The sequence below is a fragment of the Limanda limanda genome, chromosome 12 (assembly GCF_963576545.1).
Source record: "Limanda limanda chromosome 12, fLimLim1.1, whole genome shotgun sequence".
Classification (NCBI taxonomy): domain Eukaryota; kingdom Metazoa; phylum Chordata; class Actinopteri; order Pleuronectiformes; family Pleuronectidae; genus Limanda; species Limanda limanda.
In genome coordinates, this window is record NC_083647.1 from 24,708,255 (window position 1) to 24,730,988 (window position 22,734).

Genomic DNA, 22,734 nt, shown 5'->3' on the forward strand with positions numbered 1-22,734 from the left:
GCACCAAAACCTTGACAAAAGCCAATCTGGTATCAGTGTGTAATTTTGTAACTACGCCAACCTTTACTACAGGATGTTAAATGTACTGTTCCAGCTTTTCATGAAGGCAAGAGTGTTACAGGCGTTGTAACATTGTTTTTTTTTTGTGGATGATAAAGTTCTGCAAAGTTAAAAAGCCTAAAGTCTGTGGTAAAGGAAGCAAGCAACAGAAAAACCCTGAAGCTCCTGAAACACCTCGTCAGTCGGGTTAACGCTTCCGGGGTCTCGTGATGTCACCAACCCACTACATTTGCATAATGCTCGGGACACACCCCCCTTACAAAGCGGCGTCTGACATTTCTTAACGCCATTGGAAGCATTTGACCAATGACAACAGAGTGTTCCAGTTTAAAGAGACAGGAGCTTAAAACCAAGTGTTTGAGACGGAGGCTGAAAAGAGGAGCAGCAGCGATGAACAGTTTGAGGACAGTGACGTGTTACCTGAACATTAGAGCACGTGAACCTTGTCAAGTGACAACACTAATTCCAATCATGAACCTTGTGCAGTGGTTAGCACGGTCGCCTCACAGCAAGAAGGGTTAGGTGTTGAGTTTACATGTTGTCAAGATACTCCTGCTTAGGGTTGCAAAATTCCGGGAATATTCAAAGTTGGAAACTTTCCATTGGAATTAACGGAATATACAGGAATTAACGGGAATAAACGGGAATATACGGGAATTAACGGGAAATAACCTGGAAATGTTGTGGGTAATTTATACTAACTGTATTAACCTTGTCATATACAGACATAAATATAAACATTTTCTTTGTCATAGGCTGATTTGAGCCCTGAGGAAACTTTGGGCTCTTGACTATATGCTTCTGCATCGTTGTGTCATTCTTAACATAGGTCTTTGCACAGTATTTGCAAATGTACACAGCCTTTCCTTCTACATTGGATGGGGTGAAATGTCTCCACACGTGAGATAGTGCACGTGGCATTGTTCTGTAGAATAAGATGAGAAAAAAGTTTGTAAAAAAGCGCTAATGCAATGCCAGAGATATAAATAGTTAGCCAAACAATTGGAATAGTCTGTAAAGATATTTTACAATTGATGGATAAATGAATGGAAATAGGCTAGATGAACAGATGAACAATCCTCAATCAGCATGCTGATATATTTCCCCAGTAATATCATGGAAACTTACCTGACTAGTCCTTCACTCTACAGCAGGCCTCAATAGCCCTGCTGTAGAGTGAAGGATGCTGGGAGTTATCTGTGCATGTGATGGAAGAATGCACAGTGGAGGCTTGAAACTCAACGTGCAGTGTGTGCTGTATTCCATACATCTTTAAAATAGAGTTTTGATTGATGTTTTTATTGCTCAGCGTTAAATTTGCGTATTTTTTTTTTTTTTTTCAAAATTCCCCAAATTCCCGAGCTAAACTTCCCATGGAAAGTTTCCAGAAATTTACCGGAAACTTTCCGCCCCTTTGCAACCCTACTCCTGCTTCGTCCAAACACGTAGAGATTGGGATGATTCGAAGAGTCGGTGGGAATGTGAGTGATGGTTTGTCTCTATAGGTCGGACCTGTAAAACGCTGGCGACCTGTCCAGGCTGTACTGCACCTCTCGCCCATGTCGACTGGGAATCGCTCCAGCTACGACCCTCAAAGGGTAAAGCTTCAGTTTCAATCTGACATGAATTTCACTTTTTACTTCACTTTTTAGATCTTTTATATATTTTTAGATAGATATGCTTATGTCTAAATAAATGTTTCTTTGTATAAATATTAGAAAAAGTGAGTAAATAAGAAGTAAATAGTGAGAAAATATATATTTGTTTTTATTCTTATCCCGCACCCACTTCTCAATTCTGTGTTACATTAACACACATAACATAACAATATATTGCATATTGCACATCCCCATTTCTCTCCTGCTTTGGGTTAGGGTTAGGGTCATTTTACTATTTATTTAACTTTTATGTCTTGTATATATGTTTGTTTTATATACAGTTATTTCTTTCTTATGTGAAGTACTTATTGTGTTTTTATGCTTTATGTTAAATGTATGCACCTTTTTACCAAAGAAAATTCCAGGTAGGTGTAAACCTACTTGGCAATAAATCCTTTCTGATTCTGATTCTGATTCTGATTCTTCCCCTCGATGAGACGATAAACTCTCATCTGAGCTTTTACATTTCTGGCTGAATTCATTTCTTTTAGTTCCCTTTTCATTTCTTCTCCTATCTCAGCTCTAATAAACTTAAACTTCCACGACGCAGCGATCCGAGGAAATCAAAGTTGTTGTAAATGATAGCGTCGGCCTGTAATGTGAATGTAAATAACAGCTGAAATCACGTCACGTTCGATTATTTTCAGACACAGCTCGCCTCTGTTCGTCCATGCTCCTCTGAAACCAGCTCTGTGTTTGCGATCCAGAGGATAATTAGGCCTCGGAGCGTGGCGGCGAATGTTTGGTCTCGCTCCACTTTAAAGAGAATGCTCCTTTTTGGATGCTGTGGTTTCAGCGTATACAGTGCATCCCTTGAAAAGGCAGAACTGTAGCCGCTCGTGCCTCTGATGTGCCATCCAACTTTAAAACACAGCTTTGAGAGCTCAGTCATCTTCAAAGCCTTCTCTTCTCTTTTTTCTTTTCCTCCTCTGGATTTTTTTTCGGCCCCCTCGCTGCCAGCTCCGACTCGGCTGCCTCGACATGATGAGTGGAGCTGAGTGAAGAAGTTGGGTGGAAGGCCTTAAAGGAACTGGAGCTAATTCACGAAACAACACACTGTCTAAAGAGTTTGAAAAAATAGCATGAAAAACAGAGAACAGGCCGTCAAATGGGACAATGAGCTGCGGGTGCTTTGTGTGGTGATCACTGTCCTGCTTGGAATCTCTTTGACTTGGCTAATGGCTTTTTTTGAGTGTCTTTAACGGTTGAAATGTCATGAACTGAGACCCCTGTTATTCTAATGGTCTTCTGTCTGCAGCCTCATCGAAACAGTTCCCACGCTGCGAGCCTGCGGAGCAAAAATAAAATAATTTTTGAGCCGGGCACCTGAGCCGGGGTCCGACCCGCCACCTCAAGACCGCGTCCTCCTGGCTCTCCTCTTCATGTGGCTCTCGTTCCACCTCCCCATCCCTCCCTCCCTCTCACACGATGAACAAAGTTGCACCGGCCCTCATTTGTTGACTTCTCTGGCAAACGTTGGTCTTTTAAGGATAAAAAACAGATCCTGTTTGTTGAGCTCGGAGGTGGGAGACTGACTGATTTCAAACCGGTGCAACATTAACTCTGCGTTTCATTTAAAAATGCATCAAAACGCCTGAAGTGCACATGACTCCAGAGTTTTAAAGCTCACAGCTCAGGGGCATGGGTGCTCGAGCCTTCAGCTGCTCAGCACCCAGGCTCTGCAACTCCCTCCCCCCACACATAAGACAATCAGACTCCATAACTTCATTCAAGTCCCAACTCAAAACTCACCTGTTCAAACCGGCATACTCACTATAACTGGACCCTGTGCACTTCACTTGTTTTATTTTTGAAGTTCTGTTTTAATGTTGTTTCTATCTTTTATGCTTTTACCTTTTTATCTTGTATTATTTTAATGTAAGGTGACCTTGGGTGATTTGAAAGGCGCCTCCAAATAAAATGTATTATTATTATTATTATTACAGCCTCTTGCTGATTGGGTCTTTTTAGTCAAACCTGCCACGTGAAAAGAACCAGCATCAGTCTCAGCTACATCGTCTTTTCTAACAGCTGTAGTTCAATTTACATGTGTCAGAGATTGAGATATTATTCAAGCAATCTGCAATAATTCCCATAACCAGCAGGACATGCATGTCTCCCTATTTACTCCAGATTTCAGGTCTGTTAGCATGGACCTTGTAGGAGTGTGGATGCAACCTGTGTCTTATCAGTAGATCCATTTCCTGTTTTATAGCCCAGGGAGCTCTGAACTAAAGCATCTCCATTGGTGTTACTCTCGTTGATCAGAGAAGACAAGAAGTGACGCAAGGTAAAAGTAGAAATCTGGATCATTTTAGTAAAAGAATCAGAGAGAATATGAGTTCATGTGAGATGACGGAAACACTGCTGCTTATCACAGTATACACTTGCAGCAGGAGCTGCCAGGTGGGTTTTCTGGCAGCGCCTGAGGACAAATCTGTCCCAGATTTATGTCCAATGGGACGTTTTCCAAATTACTGTTTCCTCCTCTGCCGACATGTTGCTATCAGATGTGACAATTCTTCCGCCTGCAACTCTGGGATGTGATTCTCTCTGCCACACAACAACAATGCTCATATTTCAGCTTTGTTTTTAAAATGCATTGGCGTAATATATCTGCACCTGACGACACCAATAAACAATATAAAGTGAAAACCCACAGAGCCTTATACTGAACCTTAACACCAACCATCTGATGCTCACTCAGACCCATTTACATGTAATCACATCATGCGTCTCTGATATGAACAGACAGCCAAATGTTAATCCATCCGTTTCTTGCATTTTAGAAACATTCAAGATTGTTTGAAATCTGGATCTGATCCTGGGAAGATGGTTTTCTATCTATGACGCCATTCAGAAGGTGCAAATGCTGATAAAGGTGCACGATCCTTGATCAGTGCAACCACTAACTATAGGAGCAGCATGAATAATACGCTTTTATTTAAAAAAACGGAAACCATCTCTATCCAGACGAGCGTTTAAGGACAAGAAATCATCTCCATCATACCAGCAGTTTGCTTGAATATCAGCTCACGGCCTGCACAAGGGATACCACAGAATGTAGAATTTGACTGAACTGAACAGAATTCAAAAACTGCTGACAAAGACAAAGAGTGTCGGCATCAGATTCTGCTCATCCAGCTGCGTTTCTCAGTGTTTGGGGCTGAACAACAATAAACTCTAAACTAAATTCATACGAAGTTGTGCATTTTAAAAATAAGATGCATTTGTAAGGGGACAGAATTGTTAAAAAATTCACATGTGAGTGTTGATCTCACTGGTTCACAAGTGGGGCCTGTAATAACTGAATGCAAACCAGTCCATCACGACACTCTCACTATCTGGGACGTCGCCGCACATTTGATACTCGTGGTGATTTATTCCCGAACTGGTTCGGATCCTAATGATCAGCCTCGATAAGACATCTTCTCCGACTCCCAAAATGTGGAGAGTTTGAGGTTGTATTATTTTGATCTTATTTGTGTATTAAGGTTTGAAGTGAGTTGACAAGTTGAAGATTTAAACCATTTCATATGTCTTAAGCAAAGCCAGTTTGTTTTAAAAGGCAAGTTGACAAAAGTTTATTTGGTTAAACCTGCAGGATCAAGTGTTCTGCATTACAGATTTTACATATACGTTTTGTAGTGTGCGGAATTACCACCATGTAATGGAAATGGATGTTAAATAGCAAATGTCCCATTTAGCCTTTTGGGGATTTACATTATTGGATGAAAATGTAAAGTACAATCAGACGATAAGATGACTTCAAGATGGACATTTGTATATTTTGCAGGACAGATGTGCCTCTTCCGTCATGGCATGGGGGTGCGGAGGTGTGGTGATCCTTCACTCAGCTGTCGAAACACACACACACACACACACACTGACACACACAAACACACACACAGGCAGCAATAAACTTGTACACATCCTTACATACTCAATTGTTGTCCTTCTGTACATGTGAGGACTCCCATTCCCTTAAGTTTAGGGAATGAAGTAGAGGGAACAAAGCCCTGACATATAGAATATGCATCTTCAGCTATCATGGAATCATGGGAGTTGTCTTCAATACCACTGACAACGAAAATGTTCCCGCCAAGGTGAAGTCTGGAAAGATGTGTCTTCAGTCTAATCGTCCAGATGATTTAATGCCTTATTGTTTTATCTGATTCAAGTCAAGTCTTTTAACTGTGTTGAACAACAACATTTTTCTCTCCAGGTTACACAAGTGAAATCGTTTATTTAAAAAGTTTAAATCATAATCACTGTCAGCTACATGCCAACATTCATTGTTGCCAGTGTTTGGGATTTGTTCTTGTTTTCTTCTTGTTGTCTTCCTCTTCCTCTTCAAATCTGGAACGACTGCTAATCAGAGCTTTACAGGCAGCAACTGACCCGACTACTGAGAGTCCTAAAGCCACAACGGGGGCTCCAGTGACCAAGGCGACTGCAGCGAGTGGAACAGTTGCCAACAAAGTGACTTCTTGAACCTGCGAGAGATGTTCATATAAAGTATTCACCTATAAAGAATGTTAATATAAAGTATTTAAATATAAACAACCCATTCTTGGGTAAAGAAAGCAACAATTCGTACAATTTAGATGAAACACACTAGTGGAAACATCACTAGGATTATTGTATATTCAATATCTGCCAATAGATCCTTCCACCTAAATCTTACACACTGGACCTTTAATGGCTGTGAGATGGTTGGTTTAACATTCTGGATTATTATGTAAATGGTAAATGGTCTTGTATTTATATAGAACTTTTCTAGTCTTGATGACCACTCAAAGCTCTTTACAGAGTTTTTTTTTGTTGTTCTAACATCTACACACTAATTTAGCTGTGAAAGAGTTAACAAGGTTAACAAACCCAACAGTTAGATACACACCTGCCCAGACTCTGTCTTACCGTATCGCATCTCTTTAGCAAAGTGCTCACAGTTATAAGTGACAACGCTGTACTTTAGCACACGGCCCACCATCTTACAGGCCTCCTTCACTATGACGGAAGGATCAAGAGACTTGCGCTTCTTATCCAGCAGATTGTTGACCTGGCAACGGTGTCCTTTGACCACGTCGGTGAGCTTCTCACGCTTCACCTCTGCTCTGCTGCTCAGTAGCTCAAACGAGCCAGATGAGTCACCAGCTGTGTGTTTTATAGAAATGACAAACAGGAAGAACAGGGAGGCAAAGAAAGAGGAAAGGAGGAAGGTAAAAAACATGTGATAAATGTAATTTCTAAATATATTTTTAAAATGAGAAAAATAATTTACACTGAAGAAGTTTATCTTTAAATTATTTTATTGCCAATTAATTCTGTGCAAATGATTATTTGATCCCTTTAAAAAGTGAAAAATTATGTGAAAGATAAAGAAATATCCCTCACATCACATCATATTACATTTCAATTAGCTGATGATTTTATCCAAAGTCACAATAAGAGCATCAACCATGAGAACAAACCCAGAGCAACAAGAATCAAGTACAATTTGCTTCAAGAAAGCCAAACTACAAAGTGCTATATGTAAGTGTTATATAAGTGCTACTAGATATATAGAGGTGCAACTAAACAGATATAGAAGTATATATTTTTCATCTTTTATCCAAGGTGAAGTCTGAAGAGATGTGTCTTTAGTCTAATCATCCAGATGATTTAATGCCTTATTGTTTTATCTGATTCAAGTCAAGTCTTTTAACTGTTTTGAACAACAACCTTTTTCTCTCCAGATTACACAAGTGAAATCGTTTATTTAAAAAGTTTAAATCATAATCACTGTCAGTTACATGCCAACATTCATTGTTGCCAGTTTTTGTGATTTGTTCTTGTTTTTTTCTTGTTGTCTTCCTCTTCCTCTTATCTGCTGGAACATCTGCGAATCAGAGCTTTACAGACAGCAAGTGCCCCGACTACTGCGAATCCTACGGCGACCACGGAGCCTTCGGTTACCAAGGCGACAATGGCGCCTGTGATGCTTGCAATCAAAGAGGTTTTTTTCACCTGTGAGAGACAAGTTGAGATAAACCATAATTTTTTTAAACAATTGACAATCTGAAGGTCAAAACATTTTGATAATTTTTCATTCAAATAGAATCTGGACAAGTGGAATGTCACTCAGTAAAGCTCTGCCACAGTCCCCTTATGAAACCACACTTATAAGTACAATGTTTAGAATCTAGCGACATCTAGTGGTGAAGTGTCAGGTTGCAGCTGCACACCCCTCACCCCCCCCCCCCCCCCCTCCAAACATGAGAGTGAACCTGTGTCAGCTTCAGTTGTCATAGAAACTCAAAAGGTTTAGTTTGTCCAGTCTGGGCTACTTAAAAAACATGGAGAGGACCTGCTCCTGATGTTACGGAAGCGTATCGCTTTCACTTGAAAAAAAAAGAGAAAAAAGCTCTGTAATTTTTTCCGTGTTTTCCGAAATAAAAATCCTGTTTTTCAAACTTTTCTTATTTTCCAGTTTTTCCCAGATAAAGATACTGTTTTTCGCTAAATTTTTTTTCCATATTTTTATTTTGAAAGTGACATATAGCTTCCATAGACGTAGGGTCGCTTTAAACTGTCAGACTCTCCTTCTGTATAAATAACAGTGAACTACAAAAGACTAATGTAGCCCAACGTTTGTTCTCTTATACTGTCAGGAGGCCTCACCCGAGAAAGGTCTCTCTAGTGTTGTTATGTGTGAACTGTAAAAAGTATCGATAAGTATCGATAGAGAAAAGTGTGAAGGAAAATAAACAGGTGTGATGTCCCGTTTCAAGGACCATCTCTCGTGTCTTTTTTCGGCTGAGGCCTCTTGAAAGTATAACAGAACTGACCAAAGAAAAAAAAAGTTTGAAAAATAGGATTTTTATCTTGGAAAAACAGAAACAAAGAAAATTTCGAAAAACAGATAAAAAAAAAATTGAATGCAATACGCTTCCGCAGGATATAAATATATAGTATTTTAAATATAAATTATGTTCATATAAAATATTTTTACTTATAAAGTAAACAATAATTCGTACAATTTAGATAAAACACACTAGTGGAAACATCACTAGGATTATTGTATATTAAATTTCTGCCAATAGATCCTTTCACCTAAATCTTACACACTGGACCTTTAATGGCTGTGAGATGGTTGGTTTAACATTCTGGATTATTATGTATACAACACAGTGAAGGTGACAGATGAACCCAGTGATTAAAGAGTTTGTTCATCTTCCTGCAGTGTTTGAAATATCACAATGGACTCACATCTGCATTTATTCAGCTGCACTAGATTGTGTTCAATAAATAAATAGATAGATACATAGATAAAGAGCTCAATAAAATGAGTTTTAACTACATCTGTTCTGCTGTGATTAGAGTTTCAGAAGCTTGTTTACTCTATTCTAAATCATGTTCTGATTCATTCTGTTCACATGGCATCTGAGTTTATTATAAACACGAATGTTCATAATGTAAAAAAGTGGTTTCCCTGTGTGCTACAAAAACTGAACTAAACAAACTAAACTTTACCTGATTAAACCTGTTTATTAAAAAGATTTACAAAACAATAACATTCAATTTCTATTACTATATTAAAAGATGCATTTTCAACATTATTAATCAGTATTTCCTTTGCAATAAACGTTCAGAATATTAAAATTCCTGTTGTGTTTAATTGTTTCCACACATTTCACGCTCTATATATTTGCTTTATTTTGCTTTATTTATATTAATATTAATTTGAAGTAGAGTTTACAATTAAACAGTATAATATCAAGCCTCATTTCAATTTTTACGTAATCAGGGTTTGTTAACGACACCATAGGAATATATATCAGCTGATGTATTGGTATCAGAAATGTTTTATGTATCAATTTCAGTATCTCCACTACATGTACTTCAGATAACTATTAGGAATCCTGTCTCTTTGATTCTTTTGAATCATATCAGAGTTGCTTCTCAGTTAGCGGAGCGTTCAAGACCATGACTCACTTTGTGGAGAAAACAGAAAGGAAGACTCGTCTACTGTCAATCTCCTTTTAAAAACACAACATCCACACACTAATATTGCTGTGGAAGAGTTAACAAGGTTAACGAACCCAACAGTTAGATACACACCAGCCAAGACTCTGCCTCGCCGTATCGTATCTCAGTAGCAAAGTGCTTGCTGTTGTAAGAGGCAACGTTGTACGGTAGATTGCGGCCCACCATCTCACGGGCCTTCTTCACTATAACGGAAGGCTGACAAGCCTTGCGCCTGTTATCCAGCAGATTGTTGACCTGGCAACGATGATTGCCTACCACAGCGGCGAGCTTCTCAAGCTTCACCTTTCCGGTGCTGCTGCTCAGACTCTCCAACCAGCCAGGCGACTGATCACCTGTGTGTTTTATAGAAAAGACAAACAGGAAGAACAGGGAGGCAAATAAAGAGGAAAGGAGGACCATACATGACTTAAGTATAAATAAATGAATGTATAAATAAACACAGAAATAAATAAATAAATACATGAATAAAAGTTGGAATAAATGTGGCAATAAATGCGGAATTAAATGAATCAATCTCTTAAACTTATTTCCACATTTATTTATTTCCACATTTATTCCAACTTTTATTTTTATATATCCATATGTAAATGAGGTAGGAGGTCCCAACCCCAGTCTCGAGCAGGATTGGTCAACTGAGCTACACACACACACACACACACACACAGGCCCCGGGGCTCCACCAGTCAGCATTTAGAGGCTGAAGTAGTAGGGCTGGATCATTACACTCCTGTGACCAATCCTGCATGAGACTGCGGTTAGGCCCGCCTTTCTCATTAGCATACGGACACAGAAATGTGGAAATAAATAAATGTGGAAATATATTTACGACATTTATTTCTATATTTATTTATTTCTGTATTTTATTCATTTCTGCATGTCCTTATTTATTTATGCATTTATTATATCTGTATTTATCTTTACATTTATTAATTCATACTTAAGTCATGTGTGGTCCTCCATAAGGAGGAAGGGGCCATCATGAAATACACGTCATGTCCATGTGATAATCTAACGTGAATATAATTATCACTTCACTCACCTTTTTTAACTAACATAACCACTTCATTTACTCCAATGTAGATGGCCCACTGCTTATGGCCCCTATGGGAGATCTCGATCAGGTCTCCTTCATTTCCTTTAAACTAAAAAAGAAACATGAAAATACAAATATAAATGATAAAGTGGACATGTAGTCAATGTAAATGTGCAGTGATCAAAGTGCTCTTCATCGTGGCTTCTTGTTGTATTTGTTTGTGTGCACGAGCACGAGGGTCATACGACGACACAGCCCTGCCACAGGTTGACGTACAAAAGAAACTCAACTAATGTATCAGGACTTGGAGGAAAGTTTACTAGAGTCGTTTTCACACCTAAAAGTCTGAAACCAACATTGTTTCCATTTGATCTGTTTAGATTTGGTTTCCAATGTCAATGTCGATGTCAATTTTATTTATATAGCACATTTAAAAACAACTTGGTTGACCAAAGTGCTTTATAGGTGGAGTGGTACGACCAAAGGACAGTAAAAACATAATACATTAAAGTTCAAGTAATACAAATAAAATACAGTTATTAATGTAAAATTAAAATTAATAAAAATAATAAAATAAAATATATGAAATCAGCTGCGATTAAACACACTCCACTCGAGGAAAAAGCCTGTGAGAACAAGGGTGTTTTTAATAGTGATTTAAATTGTGTTAGAGACGGGGCTGATCTAATGTGAAGTGGTAGGTTGCTCCACAGGTTTTGAGGTGGGGGCTACTGCAGAGGCGCGATCACCTCTTGGTACTAGTCTTGTCTGAGGTTTGTCGAGGAGCAGTTGAGTGGTAGTTCTCAGTTCCCTAACTGGACTGTGCATAATAATAAGTTCTGATAAATAAGACAGTGCCAGTCTGTTAAGAGATTTAAAGGGCCCATATTATGAAAATACCACCTTTGTAGTGCTTCTACACGTTAATTTGGGTATCTGGCATGTCTACCATCCCAAAAACTGTGGAAAAACACAACTCCCGCGATTTTTTGTGGTTCCTCTCTGTCAGAAACTGTATGCTTGAGTGCGTCCAATGGGATTATTGTAAATGCCTACGTCAAGTCAGTTATACAGTCCCTGACAAAAGTCTTGTCGCTTGGGTACAAGTTGACTTTAAGTGCCCCTCAAATATATTTGTAATCAATTTTTTTTTACAAGAAATGGCTAATTTCAATCCCAACAGCTTTTGAAGTAATGTTTTGGTGCCAAATGAAACTACTGAAAAGCATTCTAACGTTCACAGCTTGGTAAAGCCCACTGAGTCCGTTTTTGCAAAGACAAAAGTCCTGTCGCCTTGTCATATGATGCACCCAATTCTAGATTACAGCCTCACCTGTGATCAATAATTGATCAATCAATTAGTGGGTGTGTATAAAAAGAACCCCAGCACACCAGACCTTTACATCAACTGCAACTTGACCTCTGACAACATGCCTAAGATTCACCCTGAGACCAAAGCGTTGATTATCAAGAGGCTGAAGACCAGATCCACTGCTGAGGTGCCTGACACCTTCAATGTGTCTCAGCGTCAAGTACAAAGAATAAGAAAAAGATTTGAAGAGACTGGAGATGTTTTTGACAAGCTCAGGTCCGGCAGACCCCGCAAGACAACTGCTCGGGAGGACCGTTGGTTGGCTCGAAAATCCAAGGCCAGCCCCTTTCCCACTCCAGCAGAGCTCCAGCAGGCCTGGTCACCTCAAGTCCCCGTGTCAACCAGGACAGTTTGTAGAATTCTGTCTCGAAATGGCCTCAATGGTCGAATCAGTGCCCAGAAACCAGCTGTAAACAAAAGGCAATTAAAAAAAACGTGTGGCATTTGCCAAGGCCCACAGCCTGCTAAAAGGATGGACGCTGGAAAAGGGGCAGAGGGTGGATTTCTCAGATGAATCTTCAGTTGAATTACATCACACCCGCCGCAAATATTGCAGGAGACCTACTGGAGCCCGCATGGATCAGAGATTCACCCAGAAAAAAGTTAAGTTTGGTGGCGGAAAAATCATGGTCTGTGGTTTCATCCAGTATGAGGGTGTGCGAGAGATTTGCAGGGTGGAAGGCACTATCAATAGCCTAAAATATCAAGTAGTATTAGCTACCTCTTACATTCCCATCGTTAAAGGGGTCAGATTTTGCAGCAGGATGGTGCTCCATCGCATACTTCCATCTCTACATCAAAGTTCCTCAAGGCGAAGAAGATGAAGGTGCTCCAGGACTGGCCAGCCCAGTCACCAGACACGAACATCATTGAGCATGTCTGGGGTAGAATGAAAGAGGAAGCATGGAAGACGAAACCAAATAATCTTGATGAACTCTGGGAGGCATGGAAGACTGCTTTCTTTGCTATTCCTGATGACTTCATCAATAAATTGTATGAATCATTGTCGAACCACATGGATGCAGTCCTTCAAGCTCATGGAAGTCATACAAGATATTAAATATGGATCTCACAGCACCACTACTTAATTCACTGATCTTATGCAACAAATTTTTGTATTTGAAGTAAATTATTTTTTCAATTTTCACATTACTCTCTGTAGGCGACAAAACTTTTGTTTTGCCAAAATTTGACCTTTCTGTGTTCATTAAATGATCAATCTTTCTTCAGTGAAGCAAATTTATTTTAGTATATTAAACATAATTTGGGAGGGTTTTAGCTTTCATATGAGCCATTTCTAAAACCAATGGATTAATTAAAAGTCAGGTTATAAGATGTTGTTTCTACAAAATGGATAAGTGACAAGACTTTTGTCAGGGACTGTAGACCACTCCCCCCCGAGGTGGAAATCTGGCGGAGGAGGAGACCAGGGTAAAGTCCTCAACTCGAGGGGGGGGGGGCTGGGGCTTAGCTGGGGAGCTAACCAGCCAGGGAGCTGGGTGAGAGGCGGAGGAAACAGAGCCTGCGGTCGGGTTGAGTTACCTGCCACAGCTCCCTCTCAGCTCGGGCCCTGGCTGATGCTCCGTGAACACGGAGGAGGCACCGCGGCTCCGTCCTGTCACGGTGCAGGAGCGGTGGAGCCGGCTGCCTGCACCGTGACAGGACGGAGCCGCGGTGCCTCCTGCGTGATCGCGGAGCAGGAGCCGCGGAGCCAGCAGCCTCCTCCTTGATCGCGGAGGAGCCGCGATCTCACGATCAGGTGGGTGAGAGGCGGAGGAAACAGAGCCTGCGGTCGGGGTGATTTACCTGCCACAGCTCCCTCCTCAGCTCGGGCTCGCTGGGGGGCTGCTGGCTCCATGTCAGCTGCTCGCTTCTGGTGGATGTGTTTGTTTACCCCGGGGAGCTCCGCCGGCCGGAGCTCCGACCGGACCTCCGCTCCGCACTCCAGCTCGCTGCCTCGCACTCGCTGCCTCGCACTCCCCCGGCTGACAGACACACAGGGAGCCCGGCCGAGGTGCTCGCTGCACCGGGAGAGGTGGAGGTGCCGAGGTGCGCGAGGAGGCAGCCGGGAACGTGTCTATAGCCCCCACATCCCTTTGTCTGTCTGTCTGTGTCTATCTGTGTGTGTGTGTCTGTGTGTGTGTCTGTGTGTGCGTGTGTCTGTGTGTGTGTGTGTGCGCGCGCTCAGAATACAATACAATTATATACTGTATACACACATATCTAATGCATGTATTTAAATAAATGTACATCTTTATCAGAAGGTGTATAAGGTATAATAAACTGATACAGAAATATATGTAGGACAGTGACTTAAAATTATTTTAACAACCTTAAATATGCTAAGGGGAGATTTAAGACGTAAAAGTGGATGTGTGTGTGTGAGTGACGGGGGGGGTGGCGGGTCGGTGAGAGGGGGGCGGGGCGGGGGCTTAGCTGGGGAGCTAACCAGCCAGGGAGCTGGGTGAGAGGCGGAGGAAACAGAGCCTGCGGTCGGGTTGAGTTACCTGCCACAGCACTCAAAACAGGTCAATCTGAGGAGGGCTGTTTTAGACAGGGTAAGAAGGCTGCTATTTTAAATGATCCTTGTGGTATTTTGACCAAAAAATGTTACAGACATTTCATTAAGACACCAAGGAACCATATCAACTTGTGGTAAAATGGGCATAATATGTCTCCTTTAAAAGTTGAAAGTTAGATTATAAAAACGATCCTGTGACAGACAGGAAGCCAGTTTAGGAGGCGCAACTTGGGTGTAATATGGTCTCTCTTTTTTGTCCTAGTCAGCAGGCGAGCAGCAGCATTGTGGACTAGCTGTAGGCGTTTAATGGATGATTTGTTTAAGCCTACATACAGGGAATTACAATAATCCAGATTGGAGGTTATGAACTGTAAGGGAAATATAACATTTGACCACAATATCAACATGTTTATTTCACCTTTGATTGATCATGATGTAATGACAATGTAACCTTGATCCTGCTGTATCCTGTACTACTGAATGAATCTTGGCCTGATTGCTTTAACTAAGGCATTGTTGTTTTCATGTCATCAGAAGATCCAAACCTTTGACTATGTAACAACCCCAACCAGAGTGGGAGGGGTGAGCCAAATGTATAAATACAAAGAACTGTTTCCCATCGGTGTGCATATAACAAACTAACCTTTGTCGTATGCACCATGCTCTGGGCATTAAAGTGTGACAATACTGGAAGAGATTTGAGTCTTGTTTCCTCGTTGTTAAGGTGGGATTGTAGAAATTGCCACAACAATGTTGGGGGCTCGTCCGGGGTGTCTAACTCAGTCATGCTTCAAACCACTTTCAAGACCAAGTGTATATCTGCACAGACGTGAGGGATTTTAAATTACCCAACAACCAAAAGTCTCCCTCTCCTGAGAGCAAGTCGTAATCGACTCCCAGGTTGAGAAGAGGCTGCTTGTGAGATCTTGGAATGAAGATAGTTCTATATGGTATCAATCTTTTTTTTTACGGAGGATACAGTATTGAAGACCAAGAGTTGACGTCTGAGGTACAGTGTCAAATAATGTCAATGAATTTCATGTCTTAGACAGATCTCTGTTTCCTGGTAAGGGAGTGACTGCAAATTAATATCGAAATGGGGAAACTTAATAGCAAACCTTTTACTGAAGTGTGGGATGTGCAAAAATTATGTGTGAGAAACATGGTGATGACTCCTGTAAACAGCTTCTGTTGTGGGTAGCAATGTTTGCATTTTCTGACTGTGGTAGTTTTAGTATAAATCATATGCAGACGCTACAAAATAAATTGGGAAAATATGACAACATGATGGGTAAAACCAAATCAAATCTGATAGCATTAATGAAGTGTTAATCAGGAAAAGGAAAAGAAACAAACAACACCTCAGCCGCACATCAGAGCGACCTGAACCAACAGCCAAAAAAAACAACTGTCCTTGGATGTCTCATACCGAGACATCCAAGGACAGTCGGCCACAACAGGACGCACCACATCAGGCGCAGCATCCATATCAACAACCATCACGGCACAAGACAGTTTCGGATCTGAAAGACAAATTCCCATATCCGCAAGAACAATAGCATGAAACGTCCAAAATCTCCCAATGATTGAGGTGCCTAATCCAAGAGCAGGCGCCGATGCAGTGATGTATGTCTACAGAGCCTGGACACCAGAGGAGATGTGCTGAATTTCCAGTGAACTGCCAGACATAGCAACACAAGGAGGGGCCGCAGTTGTTGAAGTACTGGCCCAAATTGTACAACAGTAAAGGCAGAATTTGAGAGAAACCAGAAGTGTCTTGCTCCACAGCATGAAACCTAAATGGGGCAGAGTATAAGGAGACTGGCCAGAGACAGACATGCGCTATGACTGGAGAACAGATGCTGTGTATCGCGGACATGTGGAGAGACTCTATGAAAAGATTTAAACAACTTTCCCAGCAACCATGAGATGGGGAGCAATTAAAAAATGTAAACAACAGTCTGGTGAAGAGGTGGTCAGATCGATGAAAGTCTTCAGAGAAAACAGCTGAATGTTGCCACCAGAAGACCCTGACCACTGTGTGAGAGACTGTAACAGAACAAGGCTGAAAAGGGGATCCACTGGACTTCTTTTTCACTTATCCCAGAGACTGCAAGAGGATGAGGCATGGCTTGCGGCAGAGGCGGAGGAGACTCCAGATTAAGGTGAACGCACCACCAACACCAATACAAGTACGAACATTACAAAGAATTGTTTAACATGACAAAAAACAAGTGGATCCGAAGTTTTACCTGAAATAATTATACAGGTAGCAGGCAAAATATCACATTTCTGGTTGATTCTGGAGCCATAAAACAAATTATCTTCAAAAATTGGGTGGTATATATATTTTTAGTGTTGGGGCATCAGGCACCAAAATTCTTTAATCATATACCACACCTCGCTCTGTTACCAAAACAGATGGGGATATTAAAAGTAAATGTTGACTTGTAAATTTGATAGCAACAGACCTAATGACCTATTAGGAGTCCTGTCTCTTTGATTCTTTTGAGTCATATCAGAGTTGTAGAGAGAGCTTCTCAGTTAGCGGAGCGTTCAAGACCATGACTCACTTTGTGGAGAAAACAGAAAAGAAAGTCTTGTCTACTGTCAATCGCCTTTTAACAAACACAACATCTACACACTAATTTAGCTGTGGAAGAGTTAACGAGGTTAACAAACACAACAGTTAGATACACACCTGTCGGGACTCTGCCTTGCCGTATCGCATCTCGTTAGCAAAGTGCTCACAGTTGTAAGTGTCAACGTTGTACTGTAGCTCGCGGCCCACCATCGCATAGGCCTCCTTCACTATGATGGAAGGATCACGAGCATCGTACTCTTCATCCAGCAGATTGTTGACGCGGTAACCTTTCAGGCCGAGCAGATTGGCAAGCTTCTCACGCTTCACCTTTCCAGTGCTTCTGCTCAGATTCTTGAACCAGCCAGATGACTGACCACCTGTGTGTTTTATAAAAAAGACAAACAGGAAGAACAGGGAGGCAAAGAAAGCGGAAAGGAGGAAGATGCCATCATGAAATACACGTCATGTCCATGTGATATTCTAACGTGAATATAGTTATCACTTCACTCACCCTCATTAACTAAATGAACCACTTCATTCTCTCCGATGTAGACGGCCCAGTGATGATAGCCCCAACAGAAGATCTCGATCAGGTCTCCTGGTTTTCCTTTAAACTAAAAAGAAACATGAAATAAAAATCTAAATAATAAACTAGACATGTAGTCAATGTAAATGTGCAGTTATAAAAGTGCTCTTCATCTTGTCTTCCTGTTGTATTTGTTTGTGTGCGCGAGCACGAGGGTCATACGACGACACAGCCCTGTGTATCAGGACTTGGAGGAAAGTTTACTTGAGTCGTTTTCACACCTAAAAGTCTGAAACCAACATTGTTTCCATTTGATCTGTTTAGATTTGGTTTCACCTTGTAATTCATGGAGCGCACTAAACATTTGTCAGAGATACGTACGTCCTGTGGTCATCAGCTTCGTGGACTGAGACCAACCTTCACTTGACATCGATTAGATTGTAGACAACATGTGTGTCTAACATTCACGTGTTCAGGTGCTGTATTCACCAAGTGGTTTGAATAAAGTGCATGTGAAAAAAGGTCGTGTTTCGTTTGATGGGAGAAAACTAATGAAACCATTGATTTCATTAGTTTGTTGGAACTTGTTATGGAAATTTCTATACCAAGGACAAGCAAACAATTATCAATCTGGAAGTTTAATTCTTACCCAGCTGCGGCTGGGGGCAACTGCTATCATCACTGACAGATTCAAGCAAGAGCAATGAACAATGAAACCACATTACACTTGTACAAGTTTGACCCCTCCCTTCACATGAGAATAGAGTTTATCCAATCAGCTCTCTGCATGTCCTGACAGGATGTTCAGACATTCGGTCCTACATCATAAAGTAGATCTCCTTTGAAGTTTTACAACACAATGGCATGTTGATTCTGCTCAGACTCAAGAGAAGCTCTTGAGCCTGAAAACCTGTTTCTCTTCAGACCCCTGTCTTCTGGTCAGTTAACACCTATAACCCTCTTGTTGCATGCTTGATTGGCCCCTGCTGTTAAACCCTTTGTTCAGCACTGAATAGATGAAGCTACGTCTGAATGTTTCCAGGAGCAATATGCATAGTGTTACCTTGAGTCACTCTTGACCACAGTCTTGAACACAGAAACACATCTTTCAGTAAACTTCTTCTACATAAATGTAATTTGTTTCGTTAAACATAACTTAATACCAAAATTCCCGTCACAAACTCTATCATCATTTAGATTTTACTCTCACAAAATGAACGTAGTTGTCGTTCAAGCATTAAATCATCAGAGGTGAAGACAACAAGAAGTTCTGTTGAAGTTGTGAAGAAGTTGAGGCAGCATTAAATCAGAAAGTCCAAACTCTGCATATCTCACTTTCACTTTCTCTGTCTCTTTTTCTTTGTTTGCTCCTTTTGTTTCTGAAATGCTCTGATCAGTCATTATATATCTTCCCCTTCGTTGACCACATTTTAAAGCTGCATTAAAATGCTAATGTTGTATTTTACTCATGTGAAAAACTTTGCACACATTATGTGAAGAAACTCAAGGTAAAATAGGTTGATATATTTTAATCTACACTTATTCATGACATCATGTCTGTGTCTTCACCTTGTCACGCACAAAGAACATTTAAAATGTTTCACTGTAAAGGACCAAAAACGGAATCTACAGTAACTAATGAGCAGCAGGAGACTCACCGTTGGTGCCATGTCTTCAGCTCTTCGTCTATCAGCTTCTGATGCATCCTTTGTATGTGCACTGGAATACAGCAGTTGAAGAACCTGTATAACCTGCCTGCACGGCCCTAATGAAACAATACTTTACTAGTTGAGAGTAATTTCTCGTGAATTGTGCAGCAGGTGTGTTCAGGTTTCAACCTTTGTGACGCTGTGAGAGAACATTTGCACGATGTAAATACTGAGTTGGCAGGTGAGTCACAGCCCGAGGATCAGATCTCATGTTCAGGAAGGCGTCCAAACTGGGAGAGCTGTAAGTTTCACTTCTCCTCCTTGAGAGATCGGAACAGGAACATCCCGTCGTTCTTTTAGCTCTGCAGGATGATTGGAGAAATCCTCAGATCAATGCTGCTGTGCTTTTTATGAAAAGCATCTGTGATACAGTACGTCCTGCTCCCGGGCCAAGATCCGATTTTTAAAAACTCTTTTTTTCTCGATGTAATTCCTCTCTGCTCTCTTCTCCTGCAGTATCTTGTCCTGTGTTAGAAACGTCATCAACACACCCACTCGCTTACAGTGACATTTTCCTGCTGTATTCTCACGTGGACTCACTCTGACCTCATCTGGAGCTCTGAGGAGCGGGCAGGAAAAACTCTAGAACAATATCTGGGGTTCAGGGGATGAAAGCAGAAAAACTGTAATACAATACGAGACGATGTCCAGGTAAGTTTCTTCTCCTTGTGTCTCTCAGTCCTTCTTTCTGATATAATTTTATACCTCATATCTTTGTATTCCTTCACTCATGACCTCCCTCCTTCTCACGCTTCTACCTTTGACCTTCCTCCCTGAACTCTGCAGCATGTGTGTGCTGGGTTTAATCAGAGCCCCGAGGCAGAAAGCACAGCTCTCATCCTGCACTGGTTTCATCGTCTGCCCCCCCCCCCCCCCCTCGTCTTCCTCCTGATCTGCGTCCTGTGGGTGTACACTCCCTCTCCTCCTGTGACTGAGGAGCAGCGATAAAACCTCGTCCAGCTTCGACCGGCGGACTCTCATTCCTCCTCCTCTTCCTCTTCCTCCTCCTCCTCCTCCTCCTCCTCCTCCTCCTCCTCCTCCTCCTCCTCCTCCTCCTCCACACTCACTGCAGGTTCAGACAGGGCCGTGGTCTTTGATATGCTAATGCCTTCCTCTTTTTCATGTCTTTAAACTATCGACTGGTGGTTGTGCGTCCGCAGCTCGATCCTCGTCTGAGAGAGGGGGGGGATACGGTGGAGAGCGAGATGCTTAGTCAGTGATTTGCAGGCTTTTCCCAAATCCAGTCTTAAATAGAAGAAACCAGTTGAACCAGGTGAGAACGACGTTCAGGAATTTGTGGCGGTGGCTGGGGCGTGGCAGCCAGTTGGCAGACAGACGCTCGCATGGCGATCAGGTGAGATTCCTGTAAAAGCTCAATCACAAGGAAACAAGGTGAGGTCACTTACAGGGCGAGAGATAAACATGCGTGATTTGTTATTAACTACTGAAATTGTTTGCATGAAATGATACCAAAAGGTTTAAAATGTGAACTTGTGGAGTCAATACATAATGTTATATTAAGACATTTTTCCTTTGTCTATCATTTATATGAAATGAAATGTTTATGATACAGTTAGGGCTGAACGATTAATTGCATTTGCGATATAATCGCGATATGACACAACGCGATTTCCTAATCGCAACGTGCGCGATTATGACGTGCGAACGAGAGTAGGGCACCGGGCTGCTGTCCTCACCTGCAGCCACACCGTGGGACAACACAACTCCGCTGATCCAGAAGATAGCGAAGCAGGCCTGCGTCACCTACAGGGGCCTCAAGTCTTTGACGTGACGGACACACAGAGCAAGCTCATCTCGCTGGTGACCGCGGGGCCGGCGGCGGACCTGAACATCGCGCCCCGGAGCTCGGCTCTCCGTCCCGGAGGAGGCTCCAGACCCCCCCCGGTCCCCTACACGCACATCTGCGGGACGGAGGTGCTCAGCATGGGGGGGGGTCCTGCTGAGGCCCGGCGCCTCCATACCGCTGCACGACCACCGGGACATTAACGGGACGCTCGAGGTCTTTACACCGCCTCATGTCTGCTGTGTTGTGGCTCCACACACACACACACTCTGTCTGTTACGTGACTTGTGTTCGAAACGGTTAAAAACCAAAGTCTGAGGAGTGGGATCATGTCATTAGCTTCAGGAAACTGTTCATCCATGCAGTTGTACTTTTTATTTATAACTTTATTTAATAAAAACTGTCTCGTTACTTGAGCAGCGGAGTGCGCGAGGTGCACCTCTCTCTCGCTCACTCGCGTGCCCGCTACCTCGGGGGATGCGCAGTTCTGGTGGCATGTCTGCTGGGGGGGGGGCGGTTGACGGAAAAGAATCGCATATTAAATCGCAATCGCAATATTTGGGGAAATAATCTCAATTAGATTATTTCCCCAAATCGTTCAGCCCTAGATACAATCATCGTTAAAAACTCTTCGCTTTGGCCTCTTTGGTTTTTATCCCAGTAGATTTTATTTTATAATCATCAGTATTTTTGATATATCGCATATTGCTGTTTTCTTGTTGAACCTTTTTCTTTGAGAAGCACTTTGGTCAAACCATTTGTTTTAAATGTGCGATAAAAATAAGGTTGACATTGTCATTGATATGTAGTTTGTGAGAAAGTGAGAAATACTCATTATATACACGTTGTTGGGACCTGGTATTTCTGAATGACAGTTCGGCCTACATGTGTCGTCAAAATCCAAAGGCAGCATGTCCTCTGTTCTGGAGAAAACCAGAGCCTCCAGAACTCAGTCTCCCAGGGCGCGGCAACGTCACACAGAAGTTTGAAAACCGACCGGGGACACAAGTTTCAACCACCATCGATCACTCTGGACCCCATGACCCATAATCAATCAATCAATCAATCAATCAAGTTTTATTTGTATAGCCCACATTCACAAATAACAATTCGTCTCATGGGGCTTTAACATTGTGTGACATCCTCTGTCCTTAACCCTCAACAAGAGTAAGGAAAAACTACTAAAAACCCTTTTCACAGGTAAAAATATGTAGAAACCTCAGAGAGAGCCACATGTGAGGGATCCCTCTCTCAGGACGGACAGAAGTGCAATAGATGTCACCATGCCAATATAAGCCCAGTTCTCCTTTCTCTTTCCACAAAACTCTCAGAGGAGAAGGGTGGCTGTCCAGCTCACTCTTTTCGATTCCTCAACTCAACGCAACCCTCCGAGAGGAGCTCACCTTTTTGGTCTTCTCAAATTCAATGGAGGAGAG

General features: G+C 41.8%; 2 protein-coding genes across 2 annotated transcripts; both read right to left on the bottom strand.

Moving 5' to 3' along the window:
- Positions 1-7,074: 7,074 nt before the first annotated feature.
- On the bottom strand, positions 7,075-12,214 carry LOC133015055 (phospholipase A and acyltransferase 4-like). Its single transcript, XM_061082190.1, has 4 exons — positions 12,203-12,214; positions 10,789-10,891; positions 9,822-10,081; positions 7,075-7,727 (listed from the first exon to the last, which is right to left on the bottom strand). Exons 1-4 carry the CDS (start codon positions 12,212-12,214, stop codon positions 7,584-7,586), a joined length of 519 nt encoding a protein of 172 aa, XP_060938173.1. The 3' UTR covers positions 7,075-7,583.
- Positions 12,215-17,364: 5,150 nt separating this feature from the next.
- Positions 17,365-18,464, bottom strand: LOC133015057 (phospholipase A and acyltransferase 4-like). The gene is made up of 3 exons (XM_061082191.1): positions 18,435-18,464; positions 17,771-17,873; positions 17,365-17,636 (listed from the first exon to the last, which is right to left on the bottom strand). The coding sequence occupies exons 1-3, from the start codon at positions 18,462-18,464 to the stop codon at positions 17,365-17,367; spliced, it is 405 nt and encodes a 134-aa protein (XP_060938174.1).
- Positions 18,465-22,734: the final 4,270 nt, after the last annotated feature.